The following is a 20,986-nucleotide window of genomic DNA, read 5'->3' as shown; positions in this document are numbered from 1 at the left end:
TTTTTAATTATTATTTTGTCTATATATTCTAATTTTTCCACAGTTAGTTGTGTTTAAGTGTTTTAAAGATGACAAAAACCACAGGACAAAGCTGATGGAAAAAAAAAAAAAACCTTAAGAGAGCATAGCAACTATCAAAAAGGAATGAAAATCTCTTGTGAAGATATTTCGACAGAAGAAATTGGAAGGGTGTCGGCCAAGCAACACCAGCTTGGAGAGCAGGTGGTTTAGAAAGCGACAAACAGAGGAGAACCCAAAGAAACTCCTGAGACAGCCTGAGTCAAGAACCATAAAACTGGTGCACCCACAATGGAAAACGGTATGGAAGCTCTGGAAAAAAACCCAAAAATAGAGCTAGTATATGATCCAACAATACAACTTCAGGGTATATCTATGAAGAAAAATGAAAGCTAATTTGAAAAGATACATGCACCCCAATATTCACAGCAGCACTGTTTATAATAGTCAAGATATGGAAGCAACCTAAGCGTCCATTGACAAATGAATGGATAAAGATGCACCCCCTACACATACACAACGGAATAATACTCAGCCATAAAATTAATGAAATTCTGCCATTTGCAGCAACATGGATAGACCTAAAGAATATTATACTTAGTGAAACAAGTCAAAGACAAATATTGTATGATATCACTTATATAATACAGTACCAATGAATGTATATGCAAAACAGCAAGACTCACAGATATAAAAAATAAACATATGGTCAGAGTTCTAGTTGTGGCTCAGTGGTAATGAACCCAACTAGTATCCATGAAGATGGGGGCTCAGCCCCTGGCCTCACTCAGTGGGTTAAGGATCTGGCGTTGCCGTGAGCGGTGGTGTAGGTGGCAGATGTGGCTCGGATCCCATGTTGCTGTGGCTGTGGCTCAGGCCAGCAGCTACAGCTCCAATCTGACCCCTAGTCTGGGAATTTCCACATGCTGTGAGTGTGGCCCTAAAATAAACAAACATATGGTTACCAAAGGGAAGAGGGGAGGGACATACTAGGAGTCTATTATTAACAGACACAAACCACTATGTATAACATAGATAAACAACAAGGATATATTGTAGAGCACAGGGATTATAGCCATTACTTTGTCATAATGTGTAATGGAGTTTGATCACTGTGCTGTATAAATCAATATAATATTGTAAATCAACTATACTTCAAGTAAATACATATAAAAGAACCACAGGGAGTTCCCGTCGTGGCGCAGTGGTTAACGAATCTGACTAGGAACCATGAGGTTGCAGGTTCGATCCCTGGCCTTGCTCAGTGGGTTAAGGATCCAGTGTTGCCATGAGCTGTGGTGTAATTTGCAGACTCGGCTTGGATCCCGCGTTGCTGCGGCTGTGGTGTAGGCCGGCGGCTACAGCTCCGATTCGACCCCTAGCCTGGGAACCTCCATATGCCCCTCAAGAAAAAGGAAAAAGACAAAAATAAATAAATTAATTAAATAAATAAAATAAACCATGTTCTAATGGAAATGTTAAAAAAAAAAAAAAAAGAACAACAGGAGGGCTCTCACACTGCCAGTAGGAATGCTGTATGGCACAGCCATGTTGGGAAACTTTCTGGCAATTGCTGAAAAAGTTAAACATACTCCTACCACCAGATCCAGCAATTCCACTCCCCGATATGCACCCTGGAGAAGGAAGCACATATGTTCACACAAATGATCATAGCAAACTTATTCATAATGGCCCCATCCCGAAAGGACCCAAGGTTTTCTCCACAGGGAAATCAAAACACAAACTGTGGGAGTTCCCATCATGGCAGAGTGGAAACAAATCCGACCAGGAACCATGAGGTTGTGGGTTTGATCCATGGTCTCGCTCAGTGGGTGAAGGATCTGGCATTGCCATGAGCTGTGCTGTAGGTCGCAGACACAGCTTGGATCTGGCGTTGCTATGGCTGTGGTGTAGGTCAGCAGCTGTAGCTCTGATTCGACTCAGCCTGGGAACCTCCATATGCCGAGGGTGTGGCCCTAAAAAAGACAAACAAACAAACAAACAAACAAAATCCCCCAAACTGTGGTGTATTCATACCATGGACTACTACTGAGTACAAGAGGACCAACCACTTTCAAGACGACAACTGAGATGAATTTCACAGACACTGTCTGGGAGAACTAAGTCAGACATAAGAGCCCTACAGTAGAGTCTCACAACTCGACGTAGTTCCGTAAAGTCACCGCAAATAGCAGATAGTGAACCACTGCTCCCAGAGGAAACACAGGGTTAGGTTCCTGTAAGCCTCTGGTCATAAGGTTTCCATCAATCAAACAATACACTCACTTGTTTTACCTGTTTCTGTTTAAAGAATCTTAGTATACACTGTTGCTTAATTCGCATTGAACGCACAGGCCAACAGCTCTGTAACTCGTGCCTAAAGGAAGCTGATCTAACACGTGCATTTTCTCTGGGAGGCACATCCCAGCCTCCTCGAGTCTGGACCACTAGACAGCACTTCAGCACTTGGGCCATTTTAAACACAGAAATCAGCAAAGAGCATAAAAGTGCAAAAAACATGACACTAAAGAGACCATGAAAAGACCTTTGTTTGCAGTGTGGGAGCAGACACAGGGAAGCAAAGCCTCTCCCAGATCAACCTCAGCTGAGAATGCGTGTGGGGCCACTGAGATTTTTCACCACTCTGTGCATGTCCCTAAATGATCACCAAGGTGCCATGACTACTGACAGAGGGTTACAAGCAAGGTTGAGCAAGGAGACAAGTTCACAAATACAGAATCCATGAATGATGCAGATCAACTGTCTATGAAGACCATGTGGATCCATTTATATGATGTTTGGGGACAGGCAAAGCTAACAAATGATGACAAAAGTCAGAACAGCCGTCACCTGGGGGCAGTCACTGACTGGAAGAGGCATGAAGGAACTTTCTGGGGTTGGAACTGCTTTTTTTTTTTTTTTTTTTTGGCCACACCACAGCAGTGACCTGAGTCACAGCAGTGACGCCTGATCCTTTAACATCTAGGCCACCAGGGAGCTCCAGAACTGTTTGTCTTCATAGGAGCATAGGTTACAGAGGTGGGCACGTTTGTCAAAACTCACGTTTGTCAAAACTCACGTTATTTCATTGTGTTCATTTCCTTCTCTTGGCTTCCTCTGCTCTCTGGCTGTAAACTTGGGCACAGCTGCCCTCTCCACAGCCATATATCCACTGGCGGGCAGGGGTAAGCCAGTGGGGGCAGGGGGTGGCAGCCACAGGTGGGCCATGTGCAGATGAGGGGCTGCCAGCTCCCGTCCACTCAGCTGACCAACAAAGGGCCTCTCTCTGAGCTCCGCCACCTAAGAGGGAAGCCTCAACTTCTTCAGCACAAGCCCCAGGCAACCAGGCCTTTGGAAGCTGCCTGGAAAGCTGCCCTGACCCGGCTACCATCCTCCATGCCCAGGCAAGGACTCCAGAGCCTGGCTGGAGGCTCAGGGGGTGGCGGCCTGTCAGCCAGGCCCCAGGAGGAGCCAAATTCCAAAGGGCCCGCTTCCCACCTCCTGAAAGGAAACACCTCTCTAACTACTAGGGACGGGTGGGTCATCTCTTTGGATGTTCTGCCTGTACTTGCTCAACTGAGAGTGTGTTTTTAAGGTCCTGGAAAATTGGCTCAGCTGCAGATAGCATCTGCTCCATCACGCCCCATGCAGACACGAGCTTCAGACCCCAGAGTATCTCCTTCCTCCATCAGAACACACACGAGCCTCTGTGGGCTTGTTGCAGGGGTGGGGGGTGGGATGGAGGCAATCATGAAATCACAATCCTTTTGTTTAAGCATTCATGGGTCTGAATGAATCAATCAAACTTGGCTTTCAGATGGGACAAGGTAAAGGTGCTCTGCTACTTTTTGAGAAAATAATAACTGTAAGTGCTCATCCAGTAAGACATTACCACGTGCCACAGTCTGTTCTAAGTGCTTCGTCTAGCAGAGCCTCGTCTAATAGAAAAATAATGCAAGCCGGCTGTGAGCTTACATTGTCAAGTAGCTACACTTAAAAAGTAAAAAAAGAGGAGTTCCCATCATGGCTCAGTGGTTAACAAATCTGATTAGCATCCATGAGGTTGTGGGTTCGATCCCTGGCCTCGCTCAGTGGGTTAAGGATCCAGCGTTGACATGAGCTGTGGTGTAGGTCGCAGATGCGGCTTGGATTTGGTGTTGCTATGGCTCTGGCGAAGGCTGGCAGCTACAGCTCTGATTAGACCCCTAGCCTGGGAACCTCCATGTGCCACAGGAGTGGCCCTAGAAAAAGACAAAAAAAGTAAAAAAAGACAAACCTAATTATTTTGGTTGTTTGGCCATGTCCATGGCATGTAGAAGTTCCCAGGCCAGGGGTCAAACCCGCACCACAGCAACGACCTGCACCAATGCAGTGAAAGCACCAGATCCTCAAACCAGTGCACCACAACAGAATTTCCAAGACTGATTTTAGTGATATATTTTACTTAGCTCAATGTATCCAAAGTATTCTCTTCAAGACATATAATCAATATAAAAATATTAATGAGCTATTTTACTTTTTCCCCCATGCCAAGACTTTAAAATCAGAGTGTATGTCACACATAGCCTATCTCAAATCAAACCGCCACCTCATGAAGTGTTTAGTAGCCTCCTGTGGCTGTGACTCCCGTGCTGGGCGGGACAGATATATACTAATTACTTTAGTCCTCATAACAACTATAGCCACATATTCCTGGCGGGGAAACTGAGGCACAGGATGTTGAGGAGTCTGCCCAGGGCGGATCCAGTGTCTACAGTCTTATAAGGCTTTTCATTCCCACAAACAGCTCCTCACATTCTGATTCTTCAGTATAATATGAATGTCTTCTCTGACAAGAAAACTCCAGGTTTACAGCCCAGCTTCACCTGCCACCAGCCATGTCACCCAAGTTTCCACTCAGACAAACCAGGCATCCCAACCTCTTCAGGCCCCCTACCCCTCAGCTACCCAAGACACCTTCCGCCCACTGGGGAAGCTCATCCAAATACCTGGTCAGCATACCTGCCTCCCCAGCACGTGAGTGTGGGCTGTGACCACAGGAGGAACATCCCCCTCACAGAGCTGCCGCTCAGGAGGGGGTCAGGGATTATCCCCTTCCCTCCACTGACCAGAACGTCCACCACTGTTCAAGTACTTACAAAGTATCTGCTGTGTACCAGGCACTGCCCTGGGCCCTGGTGAATCCCTAGAACAGACCCCTCACATTCTAGCTGGGGGCTCCGCAATCAGTGTGGCACAAAGGAGAGCCCGTGAATCCTAATCCAGTTCCTTATAGACAGTAGGCGCTTCATAATGGCTGTTGAGGGAATATACTATTTGGGCTTGGACCTGAGAGTGGGGAGGGACAGAGGTGGGGGGAGAGTCTGGCTAGGACTAGGGAGGGGTAAGTGAGGGTTCACATCCACAACCCCGGCTTCAGGACTGCAGAGCTCCACCCGGCCAAGCAACACAGGAAACCACCCAGAGACGCACGCAGGTTCCACGCTGCTCAACTAAAATCCCCTTCTCAGCAAAATGTGGCCTCGTCTCACGTATGCCCTGGGGAACAGGACCTCTCCAGGCTCACAGACTAGCACACCTGCCACCAGCCATGTCACCCAAGGCCTTGCCCAATAAGCTCATCCTTCAACTCAGATGGGTTGTCATGGTCTGACAGATAACAGCACAGGGCATCATAGCTACCACTGGGCAAAAGTGACAGAGAAACTGTGTCTGCAGCATCCACTGCATCTCAGCCCGCTGGCACCATAACCAAAACATTTCGATTTTTTTACTCTGATTGCATAACATTACAAATACACACTGTGATTCATTCATTCAACAAATACTTCACGAGTAATGTCCATAGACCAGGTCCTGTGTTTTGTATTTTGAATTTTATCACTAATTCACTGTTTGGTTTTATTTCCTCACTTATTTCTTTTCGGTTGTTTGTTTTGTTTTGTTTTGGCAGAACCCTCAGCATATGGAAGCTCCAGGCCAGAGATTGAATCTGAGCCACAGCTGTAGCAACACTAGATCCTTAACCCACTGGGGCAGGCTGGGATTGAACCTACACCCCTGCAGAGACAATACTGGATCCTTAACCTGATGCACCACAGCAGGAACTCCTTACTTTCCTTATTTCTTAAGAGCTGCTTTGGAGCTTCAATTTTTTCCCCCCAAAGAATGTAGTTCTGGTGTTATGAGTGAGGCTGATGATGACCAAGAACTTTTGGTGGGAGAAGGGCATTTCGGAGTCACCTTTGCTGGACATGATCTCACAAATGGACCTGACAGGCCAACTGGGAGAAATGCCCGCCACCAACACCCGCTGGCCTGCTGCCCAGGGTGTGTCCCTTAACACACGTGTTTTTCATGCCCTCCCCACCCCAGGCTTCTTCATTTGGTTGCTGGCTCCTCTGCAAGCCAAGAAGGGACCAGCTCCCATTCAAATGATGCACACATGCCCCGCACTCCCACGGTGTCTGAAGCAGGTCCTGCCTTTGAACACCGTCACCCTCAAAGCCAGGAGTGTCCTCCCAGGCAAAAGCCCTGAATCCAAAAGGGCCTCTAGAGGCTCAGAGCACAGGAAATTCAAAAACAGAATTACAAGGAGTACAGGACTTCCAGTCCCTGTGGAGCGAGGAGACGGAGGGCAGCAAAGTGAAGCAGGGCGTCCAAATCAGAACAGTCCACAGGCACCCCAGGCAGGCTGGTGTCTTGCTGTGCCTGCTGCCAGCGTGTTCCATGGGACATGACTCTGTCAGCAAACGCCCTGGAGCCCAGCTCTGAAATCCATCTCTCTCTAAATCCATGCCCTTACTGCACCGTCAGGGAGCAATGCGAACCAAGGAGGGGGACAGAGGAACAGAACAGGTGCTGTTTCAGCAGATGGGAAGCCTCTCCCCGCTCCATGGGGCCAGCCCTGAGTGTCATGTGAACAACTCAGTTCCACCCTGTGGAAAGGAAACCGTAAGCTCAGCTGACAGGGAGGTTCAGGAGAACAGGGAAGCCACCAGTACGGCTCTCAACAGCAAAAGGCAAACCTGCTGCCATCTCATCAAGCTGAGGTGACCATCACCTGCAGGCGGGCCCAGAGCCTGCTGGGATGTGCATTCGTCCCGACTCAGGGCCTACATTATAAGCTGGGCACCTTGTCCACAAGGTCCTGAATACCCGGGTCCCTACAACTCCCAGGATCAGCTGCAGGGCAGACCCACACTAAAGACCCCTTCTCTTGAATGGCAGACAGCATCATGACAGGCTTCTAGAACTTTTTATAATGTTACAAATACACGCATGGGGGAAGGGAGGTAGAGGCCCTAATATGCTCCTGACCAACCTCCAGTAACCGGGAGTAACCAGATCATACTCTCCTGGGACATGTGGAGACAAATCACAGAACAAAACAGATGAGGGAAGAGCTTGGCCATGTCTAAACCCGTGGCTCTTGAAATTTAAAAATAACCTGGCTGTGGATCCTAAAGTATTCCCTTGGAAACGCTCAGGCAACAAGTCTCCAGCCTTCCAGTGTGACCCTGAGATTCTGTGTCCAGCTGGTTTCCCTGGGAGGGGACAGATGAAAAACAAAACCTGAAGTAGATATAAATATTTGCTGGCAAGTACTACCCTGCAGTTGCCACGCCTTGGAAATTTTGGAGGCCTGTTTTGTTTGAGGGTAAGGTTTCTATTCAGTTTGCCAGATGGACTCTGAGCATAGTTGCATCCAATATTTGGTTTTAAGCATCTCCGTGCACAGCCTGGGGTTGATACTGACCCTGAGACCAAGGCATCCTGGCTGTCCCCAAGGAAAGTGTAGGCTGGCACATCCCTGTCCTTGCCCATAACACTCGGGGGTGTCCTCGGGCACCCCCGGGGGCATGGCCCGCTCGTCCTAACTCATGCCCTTCAGGGGAACAGGGAGAGTCAAGGGCCTGAGGGGTAGTGGAAAGTCAAGGCCATGTATGTGCCTCTGAGCCTCATGGCTTCATCTCTGCTGGGCAGGGAGAGGCTGGGAGGAGCACGGGCTTCCAGCCCAAGGAGGAACCTGGGTGCACTGTGGCTGCAGGAGTGGGATCCGGCCCTCCAGCCAGCTCAGCCTGCCTTCCTCACTGCTCCACCAGTGCAGGGGGAGACCTCAAGCCTGACCTGCTCCTGGCTACAACACCCGCCAAAGTCCCTCTGTCACAAAGCCACTGTGCCCCCAGGCACTGAGACACAGTACAGTACAGCAGTCAGGATCCTGGACTCAGCAAAGATCCTCGGTAAATGTATTGGGCAGTTTACTTAACTTCTGTGTACCTCGGTTTCCCCATCTGTAAAATGGGAATAATACATTAGGGATGTTGGAAGGATTAAAGAAGTTAATACAAGTGAGATGAGAAAGCAAAGCATCTGGCACAGAGCAACACGCTCAACAAGTTTTAGCAAAACTATCTCAGAGCCATAACCCTAGCTAAAAATCCCTTTCTCTTCCCCTCCACACCCTAACTGAAGCACATCTATTTCTTCTACAGATATTCACCAAACCCCCACTTTGTAGGGCCCTGTACTGTCAAGGCCACTGTCTCATGTCCAGTGACTAAGCCTGAGACCTAGAACAGCCAAGGCCACCACAGGAGCCATCACAGGTGTCCTGGGACTTGTCAGCAAAAACAAGGTCACTGAGCCCCAGGGCCAGTGCTTGGACCCCAAGTTTAATTAGAATGAGAGCCTCAAAAGGCTCTAGGGTGGGTGACCCCTGTAACACCAGGGGCTCCCCATGCATGGTTGTTTCCTAGAGGAGATCTTCTGTGCTTCCTGATGGCACTTTCATCGGACACACGCCACAAAGCAAACTGGACTCTAGCTTAGTAAACGCTTCCCCATCTGGCCAAAGAGCCTAGAACCACACACACTATGCATCCTGCATCAGCACAGGCTCTGGCCACTACCCCAGACTGGACACTTACTGCAGAAAATATTTTTTTTTTTTTTTTGTCTTTTTGCCATTTCTTGGGCAGCTCCCGTGGCATATGGAGGTTCCCAGGCTAGGGGTCGAATCGGAGCTGTAGCTGCTAGCCTATGCCAGAGCCACAGCAACGCAGGATCCGAGCTGCATCTGCGACCTACAGCACAGCTCACAGCAACACCAGATCGTTAACCCACTGAGCAAGGGCATGGATCGAACCCGCAACCTCATTGTTCCTAGTTGGATTCCTTAATCACTGCGCCACGATGGGAACTCCTTCTGCAGAAAATCTTAACTCTGATTATTCTAAGGATGGCAGCCATGTCCATGACACCCAGTTCTTGTTTTGAAGACTGTCTAAGGTACAAATGATTACCACTTACCACTGAAAATGTAACTGTAACTAAACAAAGAAACAAAGAAGTTGGGTTTTAATTCTGTGGAGGCCTGGAAGGGTAAAGGGATGCTAGGCCGCTCAGCCCTCAGCCTCTCTGGGCCCTCGCCACTGTGGACGGTGCTGCCGTCCAGTGCTCTGTCACTTGGTCAGCTAAAATCCAAGCATCTGATGACACCCAAAGCCACAGCCTCAGAACTTCAGGCTGGGAAGAGTCCCCAGAGATGGCCCTGGCTCATCAGAGAGGAAGAGCGGGGACCCCATATCACATTAGGGTTGCTGGCAGGCTCCAGCCCAGAACATCTGGTGGCCTCACTCCCAAAGACATGCCTTCCTTCCACAGTCCTTCTCCTAGGCGGGAGCCATGGACCAACAGACATAAAGGAACATAGCTTTTTTAAAAAATCCCTGGCGAAAACAGTCCTGTCAAAAGGTCAGTTTGATACTCTAGATTAGGAACCGAAAAAGCAGGAGGATTAGATGGAAAAAAGAAGACATTTTTTCCTGGTCACAAAGGAACAGAGCAGAAACATCCTGAGGAGGGAGGACCTTAGAAAGACAGCCTGATGGGATGAGGCAGCTGCTGTGAGAAAGTGATGTCAGGACTGCCTAGGGCTATGGCTGGAGACCCGCCACCTGAGTGGGCAGGCAGGGGGCAGCATGGCACTGGCCAGGGGAAGTGGGCTGGGGAACAGCAAGGGTCCTGTGACAGGAAGGAACTCCATAAGCTCAGGGACCAGCAAAGAGGCTGGTGTGACAGGAGCTGGTGATCATGGTGGGGTTGGGGTGCATGGCCCGAGGGCAGCCTGAGACCAGGGTGAAAGGTATCCTCTAAGTGCAAGGACTGAGTTGGACCCTCTAGCATCCTCCCAACTCCAGTGCTAAGAACACAGCGGAGACTGGACACGTGCATGCACCTTGCTGACCTGCAGACCCAGTTAACAGATAAACCACTCTGGATGACCTTGGAAGCCTGGATCCAGTAGGTCCAAATTATGGGACCCTGTCTCCACAGGGCATGTGGGCCAAAGTTCCCATACTTGGTCATGCCAGCTCCTCAGAGCCAGAGGGTTAATGATCTTCGGCCACCTTCACTACTTCAGCGCTTTGCTGCAATGCCTGATATTTGGGGGAAAGCAAGACCTCTGGGGTGCACAGAGGCCTGTGTCTGAAATTCTGGAGGGGCCACCCTTCTACAGAATTGACCCACATTGTTTCCTTTTATATGCAAAAATGCTCTGAAAAATCACCCTCAATTTTTCATTCAAGACTGGATTTAAGGAGTTCCCATCCTGGCTCAGTGGTAACAAACCTGACTAGTATTCATGAGGATGTGGGCTCAATCCCTTGCCTCGCTCAGCGGGTTAAGGATCTGGCATTGCCTTGAGCTGTGGTGTAGGTTTTAGATGTGGCTCCGATTCGAACCCTAGCCTGGGAATGTTCATATGCCGAAGGTGTAGTCCTAAAAAGACCAAAAAAAAAAAAAAAGAAAAAAAAAGACTGAATATAAGTTCCTTTTCTTTCTTTCTTTTTCTTTTTTCTTTCTTTCTTTTCTTTTCTTTTTTTTTTGGCTGCGCCTGTGGCATGTGAACGTTCCCAGGCCAGGGATCAAACCCATGCCATGATGGTAACCTGAGCCACAGCAGTGATCCTAAGGCCCAGGTCCTTAACCTGCTAAGCCACCAGGGAACTCCCTTAGGTCCCATATTTCAAGCATCTGTTGCTAATAAAGTCAGGTAAGAGGTGTTTAAAAGCGCATTAAGACAACGTGCAGCTCAATGTTTAAGAGACTGTCAGATGGGAAGGAGCAGATAAGACATTTATGGGTTCCTTGTTTGGACTGCTTACTTAACCTCCTGTATTGCTAGTAAAATGAAATCAGGTGTGACAGGCTCCCTGTCAGGGCCATTCCCAGGAGGAGTCACACCTGTTCTCAGGCTCCCAGGCTAAGGCAGGTCTGCCATGGCAGTTTTCTGGATTCAGAAAAAATGTCCACCCAAGACAGTAGAGCGAAAGGTAGAGCCAGGGACCTCTCTCTTCATGCAGGTGGGGCAGGGCCCCTCCATCCACTTGCTGGGTGTCAGACCCTGGAACTAGCTTCTTCTTGCTTCCCCACCCCGCTCGTGTTTAAAGAGTGTTGTTCTCTTCTTGGTGGCACCAGCAGTGACTGGTCCCCCAGACCTACCCATATCAGGGAGGGAAGGCACCAGGGACTTTGGGTCGAGTCCTGAACACAAGGAGGAAGGTATGGAAAGGGCAGGGAGCCCAAGGATGCCCTTGCAGCTAGGTGAGGGTGATGCTGGAAAGGGGAACAGAGATCCATTTCAGCCCCAAAAGACCACCTTGTTCTATGTCATGAGCAGCCAGAGGCCCCGCCGGAGAGGCAGCAGCACCACTCACACCTGCGTGGTCCTGAGCACTTCACAGCCTTGGTCTCTCAAGTGGAAACAGAATAATGGAGTCTGGCTGTGAAGGTTAAATGCAGGCACTCAACACACGTCACTATGATTAAAATCATGGCCAAGGTCACATTGAACGGGATCTTATCTGCCTGGGAAGGGGAGATGCGGTGGACACTGCAATGCACGGCCTGGATCTCGCTTCCCTGAGCAGCCGTGGCCCAGCTGCTGGGGGCGCAGCCGAGGGGTCCTCACCTTCAGCGCCTTTGGGCACTGCCCCAACTATACACAGTCGCTTCGCCGACTCACCCCCAGCCTAAGACCGCCCACAGGGGGAGTGTGAGGCCAGGCTGTCTCACCCCAACTTGGGACAGGTCTGAAGGGCTTTTCCAGCTTCTGAGCTCCCTCGGGGTTGGCCCAGACTTGTCAGGCCCGCATTGCCACTTGGGCTTCTCCTCTGCCCACTCCTGCTTCCTCCCTCTCCCTCTGCAGGTACAGCCCCTACAGCATCCCCTAATAAGTCCTCTGCACACTAGACAGTCTGGGAGTCAGCTTCCCAGGAAACCCAGCCTGTGAGATAGGTGGTTTATTTGTGTCCTTCTTCCTCAGAAAGGGAGGAGATGACCAGTGTGAGAAGGACAGATAGCAACCGTGGAGGAAAAGGTAGGAAGGATTAAACAAGAGGCAGGGCCTCCTCACCTCCCCTGCAGTGAAAACCATAGGATAGAAACAACCACACAGCAACAGGCGGTATCTTCCAAGAGCAAGGTCCAGGGAGGTGGAAACCCAACACCGTTCTCTGAGCAGCATCAAGAGTTTTGTCCTGAATTCTATCCTCAAGGACAGAAAGATACAAAGAGGCCACAGAGGAACAAGAGAGGAGGATGAGGGGGAAGAAATACCTGCATGGGACCAAAATGTCTCAAACCCACAAAGACCTGGCCATGGAAATTGCCAGAAGAGTTCTCAGTGATGAGCTGATCAATAACTGCCCATTGAGGTATCTTCAGACCCAAGCATCCTTCCAGGTGGCAGCAGGGATTCATGAGCTCTTCCCACAAGGCCAAATACCCACTATTTGGGGCCTAAGTGACACCAACCCAGCATCGACTTCGCTTTGCTTCTGGCTGCAACTACCCTGACTCTGATGTGACTATTACATCGCCTGGATTCTCTCTGGCAAGCACCCTGATAATAGATATTCTTCTATCTGGAAGTAAAATGTTATCATTACTTAAAAAATATAGTGTGTCAGACAGACAAAATCTTTCACATAGCACCAGATCTAGAGAAGAGAAAGGCACCTGCCTATGTGAGCCCCTCAGCTGGCCCGGCCATCTCGTACCATGGATGAAGGAGGAAGCCTGAAGGGACCTGCAGCAGGGCTGGGCCACAAACTGATGGCCTCAGAGGAGAGATGTCCCGGGCAGGCCCTCTCCTATATGGTGGGCAGTGGGTCCTCATCACAAACTCCATGGAGGGCATCTAGGCAACATTTCAAGGGCTCAAAGCCCCCAGCCATGTAATCCACCCCCAACCCCAGGAGTTTGTCACTCGGCTAGGCTTGCACCTTGTAGCTGGCCCCTTCTGAAGTCCACCACAAGGCTGCTTACGTGACCCAGGACACATCCACACAGGGTGACACGGAGCCAACTCAACGGGTGCTGATGTAGAACAGCTGCCAAGACACACTGCTCAGGGGGAAAGGCAAAACTCAGGGGGAAAGGCAAAGAGCAGCAGACAGCAGGCCACTGCTGAGGCGGACAGAGAGACACATCACACCTGGATGCTTGGCTATGAACAGGGGTGGGAAGGAGAGCAATTTTTCACTCTATGGGTTTTTGTATCTTTTTCTTCTTTCTCTTTTTAGGGCCGTACCTGCAGCATATGGAAGTTCCCAGGCTAGGAGCTGAATTGGAGCTACAGCTGCCAGCCTAGGCCACAGTCATGGCAATGCCAAATCTGAGCCCCATCTGCAACTTATGCTGCAGCTTGTGGCACCACCAGATCCTTAACTCACTGAGCAAGGCCAGGGATTGAACCTGCATCCTCATGGACACTGTCAGGTTCTTAACCCACTGAGCCACAGTGGGAACTCCTGTTTTTGTCTTTTGAATTTTCTTCCTATGACTGTAATGCTAAGTTAAAAAAAAAAAAAAAAAAGAGTTCCCTGGTGGCTAAGCAGGTTAAGAATCTGACATCATCACTACCGTGGCACAGGCTCAATTCCTGGTCTGGGAACTTGCACATGCTACAAGTGTGGCCAAAATTAAAAAAAAAAATTAAATAAGAGTCCCTCTATATGAAATTTCTGGAGTAGGTTAAAGGCAGAAGAAAGCAGATCAGTGACTACCAGGGGCTGGGAGAGAAGAGATGGGTTAATGCGGAGCAAGTGCTTTATGGGTATGGGCTTCCTTTGAGGGTGATGAAAATGTTTTGGAATACGACAGAGGTGGTGTTCACACAACATGGTGAATGCACTAAATGCCACTATTACTTTTTAAATAATTATTTATATGAAATTCACTTAAGAAAAAAAAGAACCCTAAAAATAAATAAGTCAAAAAAGCGAGGTTTTCACATTTGTGCTTGGGAGGCCGTTGGGCAGTGCTGGTGAGAAACAAGGCTGAATTGGGGGGCTCAGAGCCTAGCTACACCAGTCCCCGCTGTGAGACCAGTGATAAGTCATCTAACCTCTCTCAGCTTAAGTTTCCTCGATGGTGAGATGGGCCTCCTAGGGTTAAAGGAGTAAATTAAATAGTGTCCAGCACAGTGCCTGGCACAGCTCAGGCCCCCAGGCCTCTGCTCCCGCTGTCTGCCCTGCTAAGAATGCCCTTTCCTGGGGCAAACCCTGGCTTCACACCTTTACCTCCTTAAAGCCTGACTCACTTTCTCCATGGGATCTTCCGATGACCACCTGATTTGCAACCAGAAACTTCCAGAGTTCCCTTGTGGTGCAGTGGTTAAGGAGCTGGCATGACTGCTGTGGCTCAGGTCACTGTTATGGTTATAGGTTCAATACCCAATACCCGGCCTGGGAACTTCCACATGCTGCAGGCAAGGCTGAAACAAAACAAAGCAAGACAGGGGAGTTCTCTTCGTGGCTCAGCAGTTAATGAACCTGACTAGGATCCAAGAGGATGCAGGTTCGATCCTTAGCCTCGCTCAGTGGGTTAAGGCTGGCACTGCCACGAGCTGAGGTGTAGGTCGAAGACACAGTTCGGATCTGTCGTTGCTATGGCTGTGGTGTAGGCCAGCAGCTGTAGCTCCAATTCGACCCCTTGGGAACTTCCATATGCTGCGGGTCCATCCCTTAAAAAAAAAAAAAAAAAAAAAAAAGGCCAACAGAAACTTCCCTGCCACTCCCTGCCCCGTGGCTCCACCTTCTCCTCTATTGCTCTTCCTTTTACTCGCTTATTTATTTGGTTCATCTCCTGTCTTCCTCTACTGCACTGTCTGATTTGGGGAAGCAGGAGTTTCTGTCTCATTCATTATGTACCATAAGGCCCATGATAGGTAGGTGCTCGATAAATCCAGGTTGAATGAATGGGCAGTGTTAGCTAATATCTCTGCTCTGATCTGGGAGGGAGGGGAGAAAAGAAATAGGTGAGAGGAAATAAGAGGTACAAACATTCCAGGTGCAAAATAAATGACTCATGGGTATGAAATGTACAGTGTGGGGAATATAGTCAGTAACTACGTAACATCTTTGTATGGTGATATATTGTAACTGGACTTACCGTGGTGACCAGTTTGAAATGTACAGAAATATTCAATCACTATGTTGTGTAATAGGAACTAACATAGTGTTGTAGGTGAATTAGACTTCAAAAACAGACTCATAGAAAAAGAGATCAGGCGTTTCTGTCGTGGCTCAGCAGAAACGAAGCTGACTAGCATCCATGAGGACACAGGTTTGATCCCTGGTGTCACTCAGTGGGTTAAGGATGCAGTGTTGCCATGAGCTGTGGTGTAAGTCACAGATGTGGCTCGGGCTCAGATCCCACGTTGCTGTGGCTGTGGTGCAGGCCGGCAGCTACAGCTCCAATTAGACCCCTAGCCTGGGAACCTCCATATGCCTCGGGTGCAGCCCTAAAAAAAGAAAAGACAAAGAGATCAGATTTGTGGCTTCTGGAGGCAGGGAGCAGGGAGTAGGACAAGGGTAACTGGAAGAAAGCAATGAAAGTTATAAACTTCCTTTTTTTTTTTTTTTGGTCCTTTTGCCATTTCTTGGGCAGCTCCCACGGCATATGGAGGTTCCCAGGCTAGAGGTCGAATCGGAGCTGTAGTAGCCACCGGCCTATGCCAGAGCCACAGCAACACAGGATCCAAGCCGTGTCTGCCATCCACAGCACAGCTCACGGCAACGCCAGATCCTTAACCCACTGAGCAAGGCCAGGGATTAAACCCGCAACCTCATAGTTCCTAGTCGGATTCGTTAACCACAGAGCCACGATGGGAACTACTAAACTTCTTTAATAGATGCAAATTATAGCCTTTGGAATGGATAAGCAATGGGATCCTGCTGTACAGCACTGGGAAGTACATCTAATCACTTACGATGGAGCATGATAATGTGAGAAAAAAGAATGTATACATGTATGTGTGACTGGGTCACCATGCTGTACAGTAGAAAATTGACAGAACACTGTAAACCAGTTATAATGGAAAAAAATAAAAATCATTATTAAAAAAAAGGCATAAACTTCCAGTTTTAAGACAAATAAGTACTAAGGAGTAATGTACAAAATCATATAAATAACACTGCTGCACGTTGCATATGAAAGTTAAGAGAGTACATCCTAAGAGTTCTCATTACCAGAAGTTTTTTTTTTCTCTTTCTCTAATTTGTATCTATATGAGATGATGAGATGTTCACTAAATTTATTATGATCATCACTTCATGACGGATGGAAGTCAAATCATTACACTGTACACCTTAAACTTAAACTTATAGAATGCTGTAGGTCAATTATATCTCAATAAAAGTGGAAGAAAGAAAATTCAACAAACGTTTAAAACTAAAAACCCCACGGTATTTCTAGCTAAGTATCATTCCCAAAGTAGGGGATTTGCAAAGGAGAAGAGTTAAGATGGTGCTACATGCTCTAAAACATAAAGCAGTAAACAGTCACCCTGACCTCTGGCTGCCCTGAGTGGGGTGAGAGCTGTTCCCACGAGACTCTCATGAGAAGCAAGAACACAGCAAAAGCACGAGTGCCTGGGATCTCATCCCTCCAGGCATCTTGGAACAGCATCATTCATTCCCACAAAATGGGCAGGAAAGCACATGCCAGTCACCGGTCCAGGGCCTTCCCTGCCCTGACCCCCTCCACTGGGCAGAGCTGCCATCCCAATGGGACACAGCATCCCGGCCTCCCATGGGGAAATCAGGACCCTAATTATGCACATTTCAAAAATGCAAAATCAAAGAAAATAAAACCCACCCTCGGACTTCTAAAAATATACCATCTTTCTAGTTAGCTCTCCTATGAGCTGGCTGCATCATTACTCAACAAAAGAACAGAGCTGCTTTCTTGCTGCCTCCAAACTCTGTGTGGAGAAAAAAACTGAAGCCTGCAGTCTCCAAGAGTTTGTGGCTTTAAGAAGAGAATAAAGCAAAACCTGCAAGTTGGAGTAAAGCTAGCAAGGAGCATCTTCCATTCTCTTGGAAGCCACGACTATGGGTATAACCTTTCTGCCAGCTGGAACCCAGAAATGTGGGGGCCGAGTTAAAAGGTACCTAGTCCACAGATCCTAAAATTCCCTGAATATCAGGATCCCCAGGCTGGCTTGTGAAAACGATGATTGCTGGGCCCTACCCCCAAATTTCTGCTGCAATAGGTCTGGGGCGGGGTCTGAGAATTTGCATTTCTAACTAGTTCCCAGGCTAAGGGATGCTTCTGGTCTGGACTACACTTTCAAGAACTACTACTCTTGAACAAAGTCTTCCACATCAGTGTTTCATCTCCCTCAGCTGCCCACAGCACCTGTAGACAGACACACGGTGCGTGCACACACGCACACACACAGCTGCGGAAGGCCCCTGCCCGACCCCTGCTCCTCAAATAGCCAGCCCTGCCTGGCCTAGCCAACAAAGGATGGAATCCAGGGGGTACCTGGACCTAAGAGGCCCATTCAAGTCCTGCCTGAGCTAGTCACCGTGAGAGGCTCGAAGTCACCCCCAAAACCCTTGAAATCCAAAGTCACCACATTTCCCCCTCTTCGAGATCAGTCATGAGCAATCCTGCCCTTCACACATGGGTAACCCGCAGCTGCACGATCTGCTTTCTGCCTAGGGATGCTTTCAAGTTTCTCTTCAAGTTTCACAAGAAACAGCTGAAAGAGGAAGCCTCCTCCACCCCCACCACAAGAAAAATGGCAGGCCACCCAAGGAGACCTACAGAATCCCTGGTGGGGAGCACCTCCTCCCAAATGCAGGGTCCCTGTCACCCACCATGAGCAACCTCACCAGCCGCTCACTCACCAAAGTAATCGGCCTTCGGATGAGCATCCATCTCACGTTCCAGACGTTGGGTGAGGGCTTCTAATTTCAATTCGGCAGCCGTGGGCCCAAGCTCAGGGCCCGGCACGAGGGTCTGGCAGGGCAGCCTCACCCTGGGGGAACTGGGGCTCTCTGGGAGCACAGGCCCCAGGCTGCCATCAGGAGACCAGGCAGGGGGACCTTCTTTACAAGATAACTCAGGCAGGGTGGACATCACTGGGTGGACAAGGCTGGTGGGGCTGAGCTTAGGACCCACGCCAGGGTCTGTGCAGGCAGGCTTGGGACCCAGCCCAGGGACGGCACCCGGCTGCATATTGTCCATGCTGGCTGTCGAGGATGATGGAGCAGAACTAGAAAGGTAAGATTTGGGCCCATCCTGGAACCAGGGTTGAGGGTCCACGGTGGGTTTGGGCATCATGCCTGAAAGCTCACTTGCCACTCCCGAGTTTGTTCTTGGAAGAGCTCCTTGACTGGGGCGGCTGGGGGCCAGGGACGCAGAGAAAGAAGGGGTCCTGGGCTGAGCAGACCTCAGTAGGGCTCCGTTCTCTGGGCCTGGGGAAGGGAGTCCAGGGCTCACTCGCTGGGAAGAGGCGGTGGTCCAAAGACCTGCTGGCTTCTCGCTGCTGCGGCCACCAACACCACCATCAGGGCCGCTCTGCAATGACCTGCTGGAGCTTGGGGAAAGCTGCTGCTGGTACAGATGATCCCTGGAGGGTTTGGACAGGGCTGGCTCGCTCCCTGGAGTGCCAGACCACCCACTTCCTACACTCAGCCTGATGCTGGGGGACACTCCTGGTTCGTCACCCCACTTGGGGCTTGCCAAGGAGAGGTTGTCATAATAGTCTCCGTGGGTGAGGCAGGAAGGATCCTCACAGGGGCCCTGCCGATGGAAAGCAGACATCTCGGAACTCGCCATGCTCTCCTTGGACCCACAGTCCTGGCTACCTTGCCTCACGCCACGGACAGGCAGCCTGGCCTTCTGCTCCTGAGGTGGGTACAAGGGCTGCCCAGCTGTGATGGTGGTGGCTGTCCCAGGAGTCACTGTTGAGACAGCGAGAGGGGGCTTGGCAGCACCATCCGCAGTCAGCTTGCTGCCCACACCAGCTTCCCGGTAGGCCTGTGCGCCCAGGCGGCCCCCACCATTAACAGGACCTCGGCTCCCCCTGGGCAGGGTCTCCTCCTGCAGGAGCTGTTGCTGCTGCTGGAGGTGGATTTTTGGCCATCTTGGTGGCAAACACCCTGCGTGTTTCCTCAAACTCCGGGTTGTTGCCTGCACCCTTGTCCACTCGGAAGAGTCCATCCTTGGAGGCCTCATACATGTTCAGGTCCTCAATGAACTTACTGGCTTCCAGGCCCAGGTCGTCGTACTTATCCATGTTGCAGACCAGTGTCTGGGCCTAGCCCAGGTGCTGGGTATGGAGAGTGTGGAGGGCGGTGGGGTGGGGGTGCTGGCAAAGAACAGAGGCTCAAGTCCAGCCCAAGACAGGTAAAGCCTTCCACCTGCCCAGCAGGAGAGTCATGACCCCAGGCCAGTGAGTAGAGCCGATGCGAGGCCTCAAAGCCACTTGGACCAAGATTGCTTCCAATTCCTTTTCCCCTCGTTGGTGTCCACGTGGGGGCAGCTGGCGGCGCTTCCCTGTCCAAGCTGGCTGTGATTCTCTTCTCTGTTTCAAATCAGAAAAGGAGAAAGAAATAGGGAGGGGGAAAAAAAATCACATCCTCCTTAAGCAATCAAACTCAAAAACCCACAACACGGCAGCAACCGCTGGACGGAGCCGGGCTAAAGCCGCTCAGGCGGAGAGTGCAGAAGCCACCAACCAGCCAGGCAGGAGCAAAGACGCGGCGGGCGGGAGGCGCGGGCACGTCCCGGGCGCTCGGTCCTCCGCTGCTTCCCCAGGTGGCGCGGGGCTGAAATCCTGGCCCACGCGGAGAGGGATCGATGTCTGGGGCACACGGGCCGGCCGGGCCCCGTCAGGAAGTTCTCGGCAGCGGGGCTGGCGGCCTATTGTCCGATGGTGACGGTGGCTAGGCGCGCGCGGGCCGGAGGGCGGCGGGACGCGGAAGTGAGTACGCCGGACGCCGTCCCCGCCGCTCGGTCGCCGGCCGGGCACGTCGCGGGCCTGCGAGGAGGCGGAGGCGGAGGAGGAGGCCGAGGGGCGGGGGCGCCGGCGAGGGGCGGGGTCGGCGCTGGTTGCTCCGGGCGCCGGAGGGCAGGCCCGCGCCTGCCAGGCTGGGGAGCCGGGAGGTGTGTCCCGCAGCCCTCCTTCCAGCGCTAGGGCAAGGGGATGGCGGGGTTTCCAGCTGCTACTGCCGCCCCTCTGCGAGGCCGGGGTCCCATCATCTGGCACCACTTTGCGGAAACCGCTGGTGGGAGGCCTGGAAGGCTCGCGGGGCCCCGAGACGCACCGCTTGTTAAAAGGTCTGCGGAAGTCTGGTGGGCGCGCGCTTCTTGCCCAGCTGTGCCTCAGTTTCCCGGGTGGGAAGCTAACCCCTTGAGCTGCCTCCGCCCGGGCCGCATCCGGGGTGCACGATTAGCGACCAGGAGTGTCAGCCATGGGCTGGCCCAAGGTGCCCTTCGACAGGTAGTGAGACTAAGGCACAGAGGGGGAAGTGTCCAAGATGCCACTGTGACTAGCAAAGCCTGAGTGGGAGCCCAAGTCCTCTGAAAGGGGGTTATAAATCATGACGTGGCCCGGAGCGCGCCTAGCTGAGGTCCTCAGTGAGGCAGTGAAAACACA

At 50.7% G+C, this 20,986-nt stretch overlaps 1 protein-coding gene across 1 annotated transcript in view; it reads right to left on the bottom strand.

Annotated features, from left to right (window-relative positions):
* LIMD1 (LIM domain containing 1) overlaps positions 1-20,380 on the bottom strand; it is a 79,701-nt gene extending 59,321 nt beyond the window's left edge. The window contains 2 exon segments of the mRNA XM_047771870.1: positions 18,231-19,464; positions 19,466-20,380. Coding sequence (XP_047627826.1) covers positions 18,231-19,464; positions 19,466-19,624 — 1,393 coding nt within the window. The 5' untranslated portion in view covers positions 19,625-20,380.
* Between the last annotated feature and the right edge of the window lie 606 nt (positions 20,381-20,986).

Source organism: Phacochoerus africanus, chromosome 1 (assembly GCF_016906955.1).
Source record: "Phacochoerus africanus isolate WHEZ1 chromosome 1, ROS_Pafr_v1, whole genome shotgun sequence".
In the NCBI taxonomy this organism is placed as follows: domain Eukaryota; kingdom Metazoa; phylum Chordata; class Mammalia; order Artiodactyla; family Suidae; genus Phacochoerus; species Phacochoerus africanus.
This window is presented reverse-complemented; position numbering and strand designations above follow the sequence as displayed.